The 18,561-nt window shown below is 33.9% G+C and overlaps 2 protein-coding genes across 2 annotated transcripts in view; one reads left to right on the forward strand and one right to left on the reverse strand.

Annotated features, from left to right (window-relative positions):
- LOC133199580 (E3 ubiquitin-protein ligase MARCHF8-like) overlaps positions 1 to 2,350 on the forward strand; it is an 11,480-nt gene extending 9,130 nt beyond the window's left edge. Inside the window, exon 4 of the mRNA XM_061335397.1 lies at positions 1 to 2,350. This exon is cut by the window's left edge and continues 1,264 nt beyond it. The gene's annotated coding sequence lies outside the window, so the exon portion shown is untranslated.
- A 6,831-nt stretch (positions 2,351 to 9,181) lies between these two features.
- Positions 9,182 to 18,561, reverse strand: part of LOC133199581 (ATP-binding cassette sub-family D member 3-like) — a 36,860-nt gene continuing 27,480 nt past the window's right edge. Inside the window, exons 26-27 of the mRNA XM_061335398.1 lie at positions 10,436 to 10,492; positions 9,182 to 9,845 (exon numbers count right to left, since the gene is read on the reverse strand). Coding sequence (XP_061191382.1) covers positions 9,768 to 9,845; positions 10,436 to 10,492 — 135 coding nt within the window. The 3' untranslated portion in view covers positions 9,182 to 9,767. The remainder of the gene's footprint in view (positions 9,846 to 10,435; positions 10,493 to 18,561) is intronic.

An 18,561-nucleotide genomic window follows, 5' to 3' on the forward strand; every position in this document is an offset into this window, starting at 1 on the left:
TCCTCAGTTTTATTGAGTACTCCACATTGGAGTCAATATTGCTACATACTGTGGCATGGACCAGACCACCATGATCCCATATTATCAGTTCCAAACAGAAAATCTGCGTATAACAACAGCTCTTTATAAGTTAAAATCTCAATTTCCAGCCTCTCTTTGAATTGCAGCTGCATCATGGTGCTCTGGTCTCCCTTGTTATGTAAACAGGCTCTTTTCTCTCATGAGGCTCGAGATTTTTAATGAAATTAATTTAACATCAAAGTTTTATAAAGGAGTATTTTATTTTGCTGAATGCAGTGTTATTTGAATGGAGAAGGGTCTGAGTGACAACACACAATTATACCCAGAGTATCTGTAGACAAAAGATTACCATGTGTCTCGCACCATGACGAATTAGAAATACATTTTTGTTCTGAATGGTCTTCTAACATGTCCTAGACTTGATTGTGTATTAATCCAGGAATTTGCATCATTATAATCTAGTAATGTTATAGTAAAATCACCACATTTTTATATTATCAAACATTTTTTCAGCACTTCTTGCAAATTGAATCATTTGTATAATATTCGGGGATTGAATTCCTTTTTCACTTTATCAATTTTTATACTTATCTATTTTTATCAAAAGTAGAAATAGTCGTATAAAATTTGGATTGAGGGGGTTCCCAGAATGATGATACAAGAAGGTAATTGGTGGAGAACTTTTGACAATCCTGAAATGTCTGAATGTGTTTTCTGTATTATAGAATATTTTGCTTTTTGAACACTGGAAAACTTCATTTGGAATCTGTTTTTTTTAAAGTGATATACTGTATGAACAATAGCCAAGATTTTGTACGAGTTTATTTGCAGAATGGCTTACAGTGTAAGTCAAGGAAATGAAGGGGAAGAAAGATTTTTTACTTTTTTGATAAATATTGCTTTATTATTTCTGTATCTTGTTGCTTGTAGTGCTTTATTTTTTCCTTTTTTTAGCCAAACTAAAAGTGCTTGCCTCATTTTAGAACAGTTAGTTAAAATGTTTGGCAGTCTTGGTGCATTTTATTTTAGAATTATTGAAATCAGCCTTCTTGTTTAATTTTGTCTTTTTTCCTTGTTTGTTTACTTTTATGAAAAAAAAATATTTATAGATAATTTGTTTATGGTATTTTAACAAGAGATTGTACAACTGAAACACATTGTTTTATTTAAATACAGTATTAAATGTGCTAATGTCTTTTATCCAAAGACAAGGGTCCATAATGCAAATTTAAAAATAAAGACAATTAGCTTAGAGTTCATTGCTCTATTGATAGCTTTAAGATGTTAGTTTTGTTTTATCACTTAGTTGTTTGATAGCTTTAACAATAGGCATTGCTTCCTCTTTTTATAGTTATGATTTATCATTAGATTGTACTAATTATTAACGTGCACCACATTACACTAATGTACATAAGAAGTTTGCTCAATCCTCCTCCAAAATCCACTTGCTTTCAGGGACTGACTGTCCAGACCTTATGTCACATCACAGGACCAATGATTAAGGCAGGAACTGGGGAAAAAAGTGCCTTTCAAGAAATGTTAATTGTTCATCTGTTTTGGTTAGCTTATAATACTGCAGCCTTAATTAAAGCTACAAGATCACTTAGGTCACGGTAATGCTTATGGGCCCTTATCTTTGTGTCAATGCACTTGATACTGTTACATTTCCAATTTTCCTACTGAGCAGTTTCTAGTATCAGAGAAGAATGCAAAAATACTCAAAACATGCTGAAGATATCTAACTTTGTTCCTTGGATTTTCTAAAACAGGATCTTGGCAAGTGTTCTTGCTACTTTAGTGCAAAATAGACTTCATTGAAATTTAGCATGTTATTATGTTTAAATCAAATATTTAGAATTATATTTGAATTTATTAAGAAAGTATATTGGTAAATTGTGAAATGATCCTCAGCAAATTTTGAGTTACTGTATTTCTGAAATGCACAGTGCAGGTTTTGGTGGCTACATTATTTATGAGGTGTGTCTAGAGGAGTATAATAGAAAAGAGCAACACCAATGGCACTGTTTCACAAACATATTTTGAAAATTATAGTGATAAATGTTTATATTGCTAAAAGACTGACACATTACCACGCAGTGGTAACACATTGTGAGACTGGAGGGCTGTGAAGAGATTTGTATAAATTGGAACTGTGCTTCATATTGTTAATGTTTTCTGTGTTTATAATTCTACCTAAACTTTTGGTGCATTTTTCAGTGTGTTTAATATATAAAATATATATACATGTATATCTGTACAGAAAATTGTAAAATACAAATATTACTGTATAATGTCATTGAAAAGTTTTATAATAAAATAATCCATTGAATATTTTGTTTTCATTTGGTTGAATGGTTGTTGAGAAAGTTGGAGAAAGCTTTCGGTGACTTAGTGGATGGGATTCCATTATTTATGGCATATTGTAACTCTTGTTTGTCAGTCCTGTCTTGTCTGTGCATTATACAAAAAAGACATAAATTATTGAATTAATAACAGGTATATGGCAAAGATTATAACTTCTCAAAACAACTTTAAGGTCAAGGTCGTGAGGTCAAATATCATAATACAATCAGAAAGGTATTGTCACAATGCAGGTGAAAAAAAAGCATACAATCGGAAAAGTCTTGAAACAGGTTATGCACATGTCAAATGAAAATGCCACTTTTTCTCTCAATCAAAAGTTATTAGCAATGTTAAATGTTTTGAAAATTAGGTCAACCTTCAAGGTCATGGAACTGAAAATCATAGTACATTTGAAAATACTTGTCACGGGTAATGCATGTGTCATATATGAATGCCCTATCTTCACTCCTGCAGAAGTTATCAACACATGAAATGCTTGAAAATTAGGGCAAACTTGAAGATCAAGATCACAGGTCAAGCATTGCACATTCAGAAAAATTTTGACACAGGTAATGCACTTGTCAAATATGAATGACCTATCATATGTCATTCAAGACTTATCACCAAAGTTAAAATTTTTGAAAATTAGGTAAAAAATAAAGGTCAAGGGGTCAAAAATCAAAGCATGCTCGGAAACACCTTCTCATTGGTAATGCACATGTCAAATATGAAAGCCTCATCTATTCTCAATGAAAAGTTATAAGCAAAGATAAAAATTTTGAAAAGTTGGTCAAACTCAAAGATCAAGGTCATGGGGTCAAAAACCATAGTATATTTTGAAAGGTATGTCACAAGTAATGCACATGTCAAATATGAAAGCCCTACCTCTTCTCAATAACAAGAGGCCCATGGGCTACAACGCTCACCTGATTAACTTTGGTCCTGCTGTTCTTCACCTGATTTCCTACCTTGTAATACCTATTCTGGCCCCGCCCTACCCCGGGGTCATCATATGAACAATTTAGAATCTACACTACCCCAGGATGCTTCCACATAAGTTTCAGCTTTTCTGGCCCAGTGATTCTTGAGAAGAAGATTTTTCCTGTATATTTCAATGTAAAACTTGGATTCCCTATTGTGGCCCTGCCCTTCCCCCAGCGGTCAAGATTTGAACAATTTAGAATCTACACTTCCCCAGGATGCTTCCACATACGTCTCAGCTATTCTGGCCAGGTGGTTCTTGAGAAGAAGATTTTTCCTATATATTTCAATGTAAAGCTTGGATTCCCTATTGTGGCCCCGCCCTACCCCTGGGGGTCACGATTTGATCAATTTAGAATCTACACTACCCCAGGATGCTTCCACATAAGTGTCAGCTTTTCTGGCGAGGTGGTTCTTGAGAAGAAGATTTTTCCTATATTTCAATGTAGAACTTGGATTCCCTATTGTGGCCCTGCCCTACCCCCGGGGGTCTCGATTTGATCAATTTAGAATCTACACTACCCCAGGATGCTAAGTGTCAGCTTTTCTGGCCCAGTGGTTCTTGAGAAGAAGATTTTTCCTATATATTTCAATATAGAACTTGGATTTCTTATTGTGGCCCCGCCCTACCCCCGGGGTCATGATTTGAACAATTGAGAATCTACATTACCCCAGGATGCTTCCACATAAGTTTCAGCTTTTCTGGCCCAGTGGTTCCTGAGGAGAAGATTTTTAAAGATATTTTCTACATATTTCAATGAAAAACTTGCATTTCCTATTGTGGCCCCACCCTACCCCTGGGGGACATGATTTGAACATTTTACAATCTACACTACCCCAGGATGCTTCCACATTAGTTTCAGCTTTTCTGGCCCAGTGGTTCTTGAGAAGAAGATTTTTTAATGACCCCACCCAATTTTTGTCTTTTCTTGATTATCTCCCCTTTGAATGGGGCTTGGCCCTTTATTTTTACAATTTAAACTCCCCCTGACCCAAGGATGCTTTGTACCAAGTTTGGTTAAAATTGGCCCAGTGGTTATTGAGAAGAAGTTGAAAATGTGAAAAGTTTACAGACGGACGGACGGACAGACAGATGGACGAAGGACAACGGGTGAGCAGAAAAGCTCACTTGAGTTATCAGCTCAGGTGAGCTAAAAAGTTATAAGCAAAGATAACATTTTTGAAAAGTTAGTCATACTTCAAGGTCAAGGTTAAGGGGTCAAAATCATAGTATATTTGGAAAGGTCTTGTTACAGGTAATATATATGTATTATATGAAAGCCCTGTCTTTTCTCATTCAAAAGTTATGACCAATTTAAATTAATGTTAAAAATGTTTTGATAAGTAGGTCAAACTTCAAGGTCAAGGTCATAGAGTCAAAAATCAGTATATTTGGAAAGGTCTTGTCACATGTAATGTACATGTAAAATATGAAAGCCGTATCTCTTCTATGTTAAACTTTGATTGCCCATTGTGGCCCAAACCTACCCCCATTCACCAGGTCATGATTTGAACAAATTTGAGTTTACACTGCCTGTGGATGCTTCCGTATAAATGTAACTGATTATGACTTTGCTGTTCATGGGAAAAAAGATTTTTTTCTTTGTATACCCATGTAAAAATTTGATCTCCCATAGTGACCCCACCCCATTCCCAGGGGTCATGAATTGAACAAACTTGAATCTACACCATTGGGAAGTCCTTACGTATTTAAGTATCTTACCCTTGATATCTTGAACCCTTGGATAATTTTTTTCTTGGTCCCATCGAGTTCGAGACAATAAGGTTTGACTGTATATACTTATCTAAATCTTTGATCCCCCATTGTAGCTCCACCCTACCCCCTGGGGTCATGATTTGAACAAATTCGAATCTACACTACCTCTGGATGCTTTAATATAAATATGACTAACCATGGCTTTCCTATTCTTAAGATGATGATTTTTTTAAAAAGATTTCTTCTATGTTTAAATCCATGTAAAACTTTGATCGCCCATTGTGGCCCCACCCTACCCTTGGGGGTCATGATTTGGATAACCTTGAATATACACTCCTGCGAATGTGATCCATATGACTTATAATGGCTAATGCCTGTTTTTCATCAGAAGAATTTTAAAGATTTTTCCTATGTAAAACTTTGATTGCCCACCATGGCCTCACCCTACTCCCTGGATGTCATGATTTGAACAAACTTGAATCTACACTACATCAAGATTAGCTTTCAAATAAGTTTCATCTTTTCTGGCCAAGTGATTCTTGAAAAGATTTTTAAATGAACCCACCCAATTTTTACTTTTTATCAATTTCCCCTGAGAAAAGGGACTGGCCCTTCATTTGAACATATTTGAATCTCCTTCACCCAAGAATACTCTGGCCAAGTTTGGTTGAAATTGGCTCAGTGGTTCTGGAAAAGAAATGAAATTGTTATAGAAAACTTCATGAGCCTTCTGCTCAGGTGAGCTAATAAAGTAGAGACAGTGGCTTCCTATTAGAAAGTTGTCTCTGCAAGTCCACCTATTGGAAAACACTCTGTGAATTTTCACAGTTCTTGAATTTGCAGTAAACAGGTGTATTTGAGTACCCGTTGCGAAGAATTAAATTATGAGCACACCCCTCAATCCAAGAAATAAAACATGATTTATATTCTTCAAAAAGTTCTATTATAACATGATTGCACACTTCGTATTAAAAGTTGTGCTCTGTAGGAAGTATTGAAAAATGCCTTGAAATTTTGGACATTTTTGAAGAAATTATGTCGACTTGCAGAAAGTTCTAAAGAAAGTCAGTTTTACTATACAGGAATACTGTAAAAAAAAAATTAAAATCTTTCATCATCAGCTGGGTCAGATTTATTTTAAAATGTTATGCAGACATCCCAATGTAGTGTGGATTCTGTTTCTTAAAACAATCAACCCTGGGGAATCTGTCAAGTTTGCATAAAAATATAGTCTAGCTTTAGCTCAACAATTCACTATTTGTAAACTTAACCCCCAAGACTAGATATACTGTCAATCAAAATGATTAAGGACCCTCTATACACTAGATGGAAAGCATTTTTTGGACATTGAGAAAATTAAAGTGTGTAAACATGTAAATATTGAGCTTATCTCTTACATTTTCAACATAGGGTACCTCACATTTACCCCCACTCGGCCAGGAAAAATGTTCAAAGACAATGATTAAGTACTGATGAAAAGAAATCACTATTGTTTACTTAAGTGGGCAAAATAATGACCTAGCTGCAAATGAAGTGTTCAATTTATTCATCATGACCTATTAAAATATTATGAATGTACATGTTGAGTTGATTAACAATTTAAGTAATACACTATATTAGGGCTCTAATTGGCGACCAATTTAGTCGCCTGGATGGCACCTAAAATTTTTGATTGGTGCTTAAAAATTTTCCTTAAGTCGCTAAATTGGCGACCATTTTAAATTGACTTGGATTCCAGAAATTTTAACATTTTTAACAATTTCTCTGAAAAAAACAAAAAGTAATTTATAAGAGGAAATTATTTTAAGCAATGGACATGTCATGTTTTCTTAGTCACGTCATTGTTCCCTATATAGATTACTATTAACTTTTAGTGCCTTAAAAAAATTGCCTGGCGACTAAAAATTTGCATTGGCGCGCCTAAATTCTTTTGATAAGGGGCCAGCTGGTGCCTAAATTTTAAAGGCCACTTAGAGGCCCGTATATTTTTCAATTTATTTTATTCTTAGATCCAAGGGCAGATTACTCTATTTGCATAAAAATACCACAAAATCAGAACTCTTTAGTGTGAAGTGTATAGAGGGCTATAAAGATCCTTGGGCCCTTGTTTGTAATTTTGCTATTACATCAACTTGTTTGTAATTTTGCTATTACATCAACTTGTTTGTAATTTTGCTATTACATCAACTTGTTTGTAATTTTGTTATAACATCAACTTGCTTGTAATTTTGTTATTACATCAACTTGTTTATAGTTTTGTTATTACATAAGCTTGTTTGTAACTTTGTTATTACATCAACTTGTTTGTAATTTTGTTATTACATCAACTTGTTTGTAAATTTGTTAATAAATCAACTTGTTTGTAATTTAATTATCAGCTTGTTTGTAATTAAGTTATCAGCTTGTTTTTAATTTAGTTATTACATCAGCTTGTTTGTAATTTTGTTATTACATCAACTTGTTTGTAATTTTGTTATTACATCAACTTGTTTGTAATTTTGTTATCAGCTTGTTTGTAATTTAGTTATTGCATCAGCTTGTTTGTAATTTTGTTATTACATCAGCTTGGTTTTGAATTGGATCGCTGAGAGGACAGGATTTTCAAATTTCCTATCACATATAGTGGACTAGTGGCTTAAAAAAAATTTATCCCTAAAATTCAGAGGTTTTAACATGTATACTGTAGATTCTCCTTAATTTTTGTGAGTACTTAATATTGTGAAATGGCTCATTAAAGTCAAATTGCGAGAACAGTATGTCCCTTGAAGACGGTTGATCGGGACATTTTACATGGATTTCAGCACCATAAAAAATAAGAGCGAGTAATTTCATTTTGCAAGTGGTGCTTCTTGCAAAATTTTGCGATAATTAATTCCTTGCATATATTTAGGAATGTACAGTATTTATTCATATACTGAAAGGAAAAAGAAATGCAGGGTAAAGTTTTAAAGTGATTTAATTTTATTTTATAAACGAATTTTCCAATTTTGTTTTCTATCATTTAAACTCATCTTTAATCAACAATTATACCCAAATCTCATTGAGTTTGATTATTCATGAGTTTTAAACTCATATGATGGTACCCCCAAAAGTGAAAATCGAAAATTCTCATTATCTCCTATGCCTCCCTCACACATCTGTAACAGTTTTGATTCTCCTCTGCAAAGAAAAAAATCATCAGCACATTTATTTTTCTCATAGAGATATTATTCAACCTTTCTGACAAGGCAGCCCTTAGTTGGTCAAGAGTAGCTTAGGCATTCGGACGCCTTCAAACCCTACCATCCAGATAGTGCCACAAATGTTCGATTGGAGAAAAAGATGGACTTTACGGAGGCTAGTCGATTGGGCTAATGTGATTGTTTGTGGGAAAGTCTTGACAAATCTAGCTACATTAGGCCGTGGTTAACATATGCTGAAAAATTAAGCATACAACACACTCGTGCATGAGAGGAACACCGACGTTAACAAGCTGCCAAACCAAATTTTTGCAAGCAGGTTCTTTCAGTTTTTGGGTGAATGTAATGCTTTGATTGCCTACTGTATTAATTTAATTTGAACTTATTTTATTGTATAATACATATAAAAGGATTGGATACAAGTTCTTTCAACTTAATAAATCCTCTCCATGTGATACAAATAATAAATACAATATGATTGTCATAAAAAATAAATTGAGATAATTTGCAAAAAATCATGTTATACATGTAACATATATGAAAATTATAAAGACACATACTCTGAGTAATCTATCAGAGCTCTAATATTACATATACACTGCATTAATAGCGGTTTTAGTGGTAGTATGGTGGCAATTACACAGGTGGCAGGATTAATAGCCCAATCTTAACGTGGCATCACACGTTAACGTCATCACAGCTGCTTAGAAACCCTTCCAGTTCTCTGATGACGGATTAGACGTTCTATGGTGGAAAAATTCAAATTTTGCACATTATGTTACCCTGTGTTTCTTTTTCCTTTCAGTATATGGTTTCTAGATTGGGATACTTTCATTGTACATATGTACATTGTATATCAAACATATGGCAATTCTTCCCAACTGATAGAAATTTCATTTTAGGTCATCACTCTATAAATTTTCAGACAAAAGGCTGCTGATTTTTCTAGTTTATGATGTTTTATTGGTAATTTACCGGTATTCAAACACATACTTTCTCTTCATAAATTGTACAACTTTCATGCAAATTACTGTATATCCTTTACAAAAAATTCATATTCAGTCAAATCAACTGAGAATGAAATTATTCACGTTTGAGAGGTATAATGCTACAGAATTATGAAACAGTTTGATATGTTATTGTACATACAGGTATTTTTTGAAATTTTCATTTTCCTTGTAACTTCTTGCTATATTTTGAGCCTATTCAGTTCAAAGTATTATATATTTTTTAATTTCCCTTATGAAAAGACCATAAGAAAAATACAGAAAACCTGTAGAATTGAAAATGTACAGAAATACCATAGAAAGGAAAAAGGCTAATAAAAACTGATGTTGTCAGTGTCCAGTGTAGCTATATTAAAACCTGTACTGACGTCACATAATGTTCTTGTGTTAAAACTCAAATACATAAAAACATCCAAATATTCATAAATTAACAAATTTAAAGACACAGTTTAAAAAACAATGCATGATCAGCAAAAATCAGTTCCTGATCATAAATGGTATCTTGAGTTTATATCACAGTTACGACCCAAATTCAGTTGTCTCTGAAGTAATATCTCCAAATTCATATGTTCCACGTCCATCCATTTTCAAATAATACTGAAAGAAAAAAAAAGATTTTCAATGAATACAGTATATGTATTTACTTCATGAAATGACCACATGGATTTTTAAGTGCATTAATTCTAACAAATTTTGAAGTTTAGCTTCAATTCTTCATTTGTCAGTTGTTAACAAATCAAAGTCAGAATATGTGTTTAAGGTTCACTGATCTGATGATAAGGAAGACAACTCTAACTGGGATTAATGATCATTACTCCCTTAAAAAAAATGTCAACAGGTGATACAAAAACTCTAATTAGGATCAATGATCATTACTCCCTTTAAAAAAATTGTCAGCAGATGACATGTGTTGAATTCTGCATGGCAAGGTACATGTATGCTGAAATTGATTTGTATTTCAAATACAATCTACACTGCCTTTGCAAAAACATTATCAATGAAGCAAAATTTTATACAAGTGAAAGAAACAATGAACTTCCAGGACAGTTTATCCTCTGATAGACTAAAATGGATTTTTTTCTGTAAAAATGATACACTTTATAAACAAAAGTTGGTTACTGTCCAGGTAAACATTTGAAACAAATCATTGTTGCAGATGAAAATAATTATTGATTATAAATTCTAACCTCATGATGCTTCCATAGTGACTTCCTGTGTGAAACTGTGAACAAAGTAATTCCCACCTGCAATAAGATCATTTACATGTATGTCACAACTGATAAAAATATAGTGCTAAAGACATTCTGTCAATGGACAGCAAAAATAATGGACCTCCTAAACTGTATTCAGAAAAGTTTTTAGAAGGAATGCCACACAAGAATTTTATTTAATAGATCTTTTATTAATAGCAAATTTTAAACCATAAAGCATCTTATTTGCTAATAAAACATTTTTTTTTCATTTTCTCTGGAAAAAAAAAAAAAAAAAAAAAAAAAAAAATTAAGAGCTTAAATTGGTCTTTCATTGCTGAAACCATAGCTTAAAAGGGAAGTCTTAAGGATCTATGAAATAAAATTTTGGTGTGGTATTCCTCCTTTAGATTTTTTTTTGAATCTCCACTTTTCTCAGGTACATGTACTTGAGTGTACTCTACCATGGCATTAAGAAAGTTTGTTATGGCCTTTGCTTGAAAGAATTTATACATCAACTATATTTAGAATATTTTCATTTATAATTGCTGAATTGTAGCCAATAATGAATTGTTCTTCAAATGAACTTCAATTTTTAAGGAAACCCTGACTTTGGGGCCATGAATTTCACAATTTCAGAAGAGCTAGGCATCCTTGCTCAACATAACCATGCACTTACTTTGTTTGCTAAATACTCTGGGACAGAGACGAAGACTTTTTAAAGAATATATGCATTTTCACTTTATAATCAATAGAGCCCCGCAGTAAAACCAGAACCCCTGACCCAGGGGCCATGCACTTCACAATTTTGGAAGATGCATCCTTGTTCATCATAATATATCATGCATTTACTTTGATGGCTTAACACCCAGGGGTAGAGAAAAGGTTTTAAAGAATTTATGCATTTTTACTACACAATCAATACAGCCTCACCCTACATGTAACACCAGAACCCCTGACCCAGGGGCCATGAAATTCACAATTTTGGAAGAGGTATTCATGCTCATTATAATAATGCACTTAGTTTATCTGCTTAATACCCAGAACAGAGAAGACTTTCAAAGAAATAATGCATTTTCACTATATAGTCAATAGAGCCCCACCCCCACCCACCCCACCAGACTCGAACTCCTGACCCTGGGGCCATGAATTTCACAACTTTGGAAGAGGCATCCTTGCTCAACATAACCATTTGCTTAATTTGTTTGCAGAATACCCAGAGCAAAGAAGATTTTCAAAGAAATAATGCATTTTTACTATAGCATCAATGCAGCCCAATCCCCCAAAGACCAGAACCCCTGGCCCTGGGGCAATGAATTTCATAATTTTGAAAGAGGCATTCTTGCTCAGCATAACCATATACATGCTTTGTTTGCTAAATACATAGGGGCAGAGAAGATTTTTAAAGAAATTATGCACTTTCACTATATGATCTATAAAGCCCCACCCTAGCACCAGAACCCCTGACCCTGGGACCATGAATTTCAAAATTCAAAATTAGCTCCATCCTTCAAGCCCAGGGGGGCAGTGTAGCAACCTCTAATGATAAAACGCCGCTTAATGATACAAATATCATTAAGCGTTGCAATTGCAACGCTTAATGCCATAAATTATTGCATTAATAGCTGACATTCTCAACCGCTAATGCTAAATCGCCGCTTAATGATAGAATTATATCATTAAGCGTCACAAATGCAGAGCAACACTGACGCTTAATGAAACAAGCAAATATCGACATAAGCGACGACTAATGATACACACTAGTGTATCATTAAGCGTTGCAGTTGCAACCTTTAATGATAAAAAAAAAATCACCCCCACCCCCCAATCCGGGATCCCCTCCCCCTTCTGATAAAACTGGATACTTTGGATCTTATACATTTCAAATCTAGTGAATTTTCTTGTAATTTTCATCGTTCTTTGGCATATCTAATGTATTTTCAAAATAAAATTTACAGTTTAAATACTTCGAGTATGTTTAGAATGTATAGTTTTGGAAAATATAATTAATATATTTTACTGCTGAGAAAGGAGTTTGAATTTAAATTAAGAAATGTACTCTCAGGACAAGATCGTAAAATGAAATATATACCAGTGAATCAACAAATACTTTGCATCAAGAATATGTATGTTTAATGTGCTACAGAAGAATGAACATCGGGATCGATCCTACAGTGGTGACAGGTCACGGTGCAGTGGTCTGTTTAAAAGAACATAGGCGATGCACATGGACATATACTTTACAATATACCTTTTCCGCTGATAATTTTCCCAAGATAAATGAATTAATTTAAATGCATAGAATAAGTACCATCAGATACTTTTTACTTTATCGCAAAATAATGAATGAGTATGAAAACAATAATTTAATATGTACTTTTTTAATCTGTGTAAAAAGTGTTCAAAAAAACATAAAAGAAATAGTTTACAATCATATTTTATAAAGATGTCATGTTCTAAATCTTGAATTTACTACGTGGGAGTAAATACAACATTACAACATGACAACAGCTGTCGTGTTCTAAATTTTATATTTACATGTACTCCCATACGGTAAATTTAAATTTAACTCCTCCATGGCACCTGAACCCACCTCTGATGTTTGGAGGTCCGTGTTTGCTCTGCTCCTACTTTGTATTGTTTGATGGACTTTTGAGCCTAAATACTGTTCGTTATCTTCATATATTTTATGTCAGAGAAAGGATTTAAAAAGAAATCGCGATCGCAACTTCTCGGGCCTTTCCGACTAGCGGAAAAAACAACCTCGAATGTATTACGTAGACGCCATGACAACCCCCCTTTTCACAAACTTTGAAATAAATGTTTGAAGACTTCTTATCTGTGGAGCATGGAGTTTAAGTTTATTGAATGTAAAGATATTACCTAAAATATACCACAGAATAAACAGGAAGATGTATAAATTTTTAACATCCGGTGATGTTAATACATTCGGGATTGTTTTTCCGACCTCTGACGGAAAGATCCTAGAAGATTCGATTGTTTTTCCGACCTCTGACAGATTTCATTGAAAGAAAGCGCTATAATCGAGCCTAACCCGATGTAAATTAAATGATCCCGACTGGAAATACATTCAATAATATCAATTTCACAATAAAAAAGACTGTTTGGTTGCAATATATTTACAAACAATTTTAACTGATTGAGCAAGTTGATTTCTCCTTGTTAACTGCATCAGAATGACAAACTTGCTGTTTTAATTTTGAGTTGATTTTATCGGGTTAATTTCATTCGAGATTAGTGCAAACTTGAACCTTACAATTTTTCTCAAATTTTGCAATTCAAATCAAGCTGAAAAAAGATTTTCCAACATTTGTTTTGTATATGTAAAAAAAAACACCTTCATTTAATGTCTTCTTTTATATTATAAAATGTGAAGGGAAATAATTTATCGCATTTCAGAAAACTATCGAACAATCATACTCTTTTCGAATGTAGCATGCTTAGATTTGCATGATATACTAGTATATCTTTTTTTTTGTCGGATGGCAGTAAAAATCAAAACAAGCGAGTTTATTGGTCTGTAGAAACGACTATAAAGGGTAAGGACGTGGATAAAATATACAGATTGGTTAAAAATGTGTCTAGAATTAGGCAGTGTAAGGTATTTGATTGACCAGTGCTGGAAAGTGGAGAAATTCTCCCCAACCGTGCGCAGAAAATCTTGCGCCGTAAATTGCGCATTATTTTCATAAAAGGATCTGTAGCGTCATGGTTAAAGACTACAATATAAAAGCAAAACGCTACAGTTCTGCAGATACCACAAATACTGAAATTTAAATACATGTGCTAAGATGATGCCATAATTCATTATACTCGCCTATAAGTAGGCTTTTTGGGTGTCGAATTTTGAACAAAAGTCTAGGTCCGACTGATAGGCGAGTCCTAGAAAATTTAAAATTTTTCTTTACTTTTCTTTTGCTACAGATTCTAACAAAATACCACCGACTTATAAGTGGGTCAATGACTAATTCTTCTGAATTTACCTGAAAAAATACAACCGACTTATAAGCGGAATCGACTTACAGGCGAGTATAAATGGTATACCGAAATTGATCTTATTTACTGACAATTGCAGTAGAAACAGACTGAAATCTTTCTAGTTACGAATAAAATTAACGAGGTTTGAATAATATAAGAAATAATTGTTTCTAATTATTTCGAATTCATTATAGTACAATTCTTTGATATGCTTGGACTTTCGGTATATAAGGCGTGCCATTCTCGGCGCCACATTAGATCCTAGATCGATTCCCCTTGGTCACTAGCTCATCTGATTCAATACATATAAAGTAGCACAAATGCAAGTAAATAAAGAAACACAGAAGTGTTTGAACATTTTCTGTGTGATGTCTAGTTGGCAAAAATAAGCACGAGTTAGAGTTCTTATTGCAATGACATTTATTTAATTTTCATTTTTTTATCGATATCAATAAACAATACCTCGCATGGAAATACTTACTTTAGGACCCTGGGTAGCACATGTAAATTTGGATGATAAAAAAAAATTACCTAGGTTGCATATAAGGCAAGTCTGTGGCAAAATTTATAAAGTAAGGGGGAGGGCCTCCAAAAAAGGAGAATAAAAAAATCCCTAATCTTCCCCAAGACCTTAAAGAAATATTTAACTTAACCAACACTATATAAAATATTTCGAAGATAACATTTTAAATAATAACCCCCACCCCAACCCCATCCCGACACATACACACTTCGTCTCATTACTTCTCCTAAAATTGAACACTTCCATTAAACTACAGCGTAGTCTGATCGGCATTTTTTTTTTTTTTTTTTTTTTTTTTTTTTTGAATTTTGACGAGAAAGTCGGTGATGTTACATTGGACGACAAACTGAAATTTAGACAGTTTTTTTCACGGCTGACGTCAAATAGCGCGGACATGCTTTTTTTTTTAAACTTTGGCCCCGGGGGAGGGGGTTAAATTATTTCTCTCTGTTCTGAAATTCCTTCATCTTGAGATTTTAACAATATTTTCTTTTAAGATTGATTTCAACCAAAGTATATTATTTCAAATGACATGAGTTATTCCCGCATTTTTCATAGTGCTTTTTAATTGTATTAGGGGTGTTACAATTTTGTTTCAGGGCTTTGTTGTGAACTAATTGATCATTATGCATTCTATGCAGATATTCAAGCAAAAAATCGGTTTTAGCGTTTTGAAGATAAAACTTTCTGAATTTATGGACGTTGAAATACAGTCGAACTCCCTCCCCGTACAAATTTGACATCGAATAATGACTGGAACAAATTAACAAACCAGAAGTCTCTGATGAGACTGTAGCTCTACTGGTCTGTACGTATAACAAAAGAAAAGTAGCACTTGGATTTGAAACTTTGCAACATGCAACAATAAATAGAATTATGTATCTTAATGTAGTCTACTTCTGTGCCAAGTTATATTGAAATCAAATGAAAACTGTAAGGGGGGTTAACGTTTTGAAAGTATTTCACGGAAATTTCTATTTTTAGTAACCATGACAACACCATTCACCGAAATAAAAAAAACAGAAATACATATTATGTATCATAGTGTATTCTATCTGTGTGCCCAATTAGATTGAAATCAGACCAAAATTGTAGGAGGAGTAACGTTTTATGGGAATTTCACAAAAATTTCTATTTTTAGTAACCATGGCAACACCGTCCATCAAAATCAAAAACCGATGCACTAAATTATGTATCTTAGTGTAGTCTACTTGTGTGCCAAGTTATATTGAAATAAGACCAAAACTGTAGGAGGAGTAGCGTTTTAAAGGAATTTCACAGGAATTTCTAATTTTAGTAACCATGGCAACACCGTCCATCGAAATCAAAAACCGATGTATTAAATTATTTGTCTTAGTGTAGTCTACTTGTGTGCCAAGTTATATTGAAATCGAACCAAAACTGTAGGAGGAGTAACGATTTAAAGGAATTTCACAAAATTTTCTATTTTTAGTAACCATGGCAACACCGTTCATCGAAATCAAAAACCGATGCACTGAATTATGTATCTTAGTGTAGTCTACTTGTGTGCCAAGTTATACTGAAATCAGACCAAAACTGTAGGAGGAGTAACGTTTTAAAGGAATTTCACAGAAATTTCTATTTTTAGTAACCATGGCAACACCGTCCATCGAAACCAAAAACCGATGCACTAATTTATGTATCTTAGTGTAGTCTACTTGTGTGCCAAGTTATATTGGAATCAGACCAAAACTGTAGGAGGAGTAGCGTTTTAAAGGAATTTCACAGAAATTTCTATTTTTAGTAACCATGGCAACACCGTCCATCGAAATTAAAAACTGATGCACTGAATTATGTATCTTAGTGTAGTCTACTTGTGTGCCAAGTTATATTGAAATCAGACCAAAACTGTAGGAGGAGTAGCGTTTTAAAGGAATTTTACAAAAATTTCTATTTTTAGTAACCATGGCAACACCGTCCATTGAAATCAAAAACCGATGCACTAAATTATGTATCTTAGTGTAGTCTACTTGTGTGCCAAGTTATATTGAAATCGGACCAAAATTGTAGGAGGAGTAACGTTTTAAAGGAATTTCACAGAAATTTCTATTTTTAGTTACCATGGCAACACCGTCCATCGAAATCAAAAACCGATGCACTGAATTATGTATCTTAGTGTAGTCTACTTGTGTGCCAAGTTATATTGAAATCAGACCAAAACTGTAGGAGGAGTAACGTTTTAAAGGAATTTCACAGAAAATTCTATTTTTAGTAACCATGGCAACACCGTCCATCGAAATTAAAAACCGATGCACTAAATTATGTATCTTAGTATAGTCTACTTGTGTGCCAAGTTATATTGAAATAAGACCAAAACTGTAGGAGGAGTAGCGTTTTAAAGGAATTTCACAGAAATTTCTATTTTTAGTAACCATGGCAACACCGTCCATCGAAATCAAAAACCGATGTACTAAATTATGTATCTTAGTGTATTCTACTTGTGTGCCAAGTTATATTGGAATCAGACCAAAACTGTAGGAGGAGTGACGTTTTAAAGGAATTTCACAGAAATTTCTATTTTTAGTTACCATGGCAACACCGTCCATCGAAATCAAAAACCGATGCACTAAATTATGTATCTTAGTGTATTCTACTTGTGTGCCAAGTTATATTGAAATCGGACCAAAACTGTAGGAGGAGTAGCGTTTTGAAAAATTGTTTACAGACAGACGGACAGACAGACAGACAGACAGACAGACAGACGGACGGACGACGGACACCTTACTATCGCATAAGCTCTTCTGGTCTCTGACCAGTAGAGCTAAAAATGCACATGTATGCACCACCATTGTACAGTAGTCGTGGTCTGTAGGAACACATAAAGCATATTACACGGCCGCCCTACAGTTAACTTAAGAGATTGAAACATTGCATAAAAACCTGCAGGTAACTTCTTCTTTTCTAAACATGACTATATAAAATAAATGTTTTTTAATGTTAAAGTCGAAAAATTTGTGAAATACAGATTATTATACGGTTAAAGTATATCTTTGAGTGAGATAGTAAGATTTCAGTTCCTTAAGACCAGGACTATTTCCTGAGGCGATGCTTAGGGAAATAGTCTTGGTCGATGGGAACTGAATCGATTAATTAGTAAAGTATAATAGGAAGACATGTTGCGCTGCACTGGGGGCCAGAGGTGGGGGGGGGGCAGGTATCAATTCAAACATCATATAAGTTTTATAGATAATTTTCTTTACATGTGAATTCAAAATTGACATGTTATAGCTTTTTCCCAGAATGCCAAACCATTAATTAGGACATGCGTATTCCAGTAAAACCAGGCGAATGGCCATGCTCTAGAACGCTAGCATAAAAAATGACTGTTTTTATCGCTAGCGCTCTGGCGCAAGCGCTGTTTAAAAATATGCTTGTTGATATTATACAATTATGGAATGGGTATGAGGGAAATAGCAAATTTATGGTTCCCTGAGGAAGGAACCTTTTTCCCGAAGCGGCGAAGCATACCTTCCTGTTTGGTGCCGAAGGGAAGCATAAAATTGCTATTTCCCGAGTACCCATTCCATTACTGTTTTATTATACCGAAACAGTCTAAGGAGATTTATGGAACCATACATTT

This window comes from Saccostrea echinata, unplaced genomic scaffold (assembly GCF_033153115.1).
Source record: "Saccostrea echinata isolate AGI-Se365-2 ecotype Australia unplaced genomic scaffold, CSIRO_AGI_Sech_v1 ptg000034l, whole genome shotgun sequence".
NCBI classification, from domain to species: domain Eukaryota; kingdom Metazoa; phylum Mollusca; class Bivalvia; order Ostreida; family Ostreidae; genus Saccostrea; species Saccostrea echinata.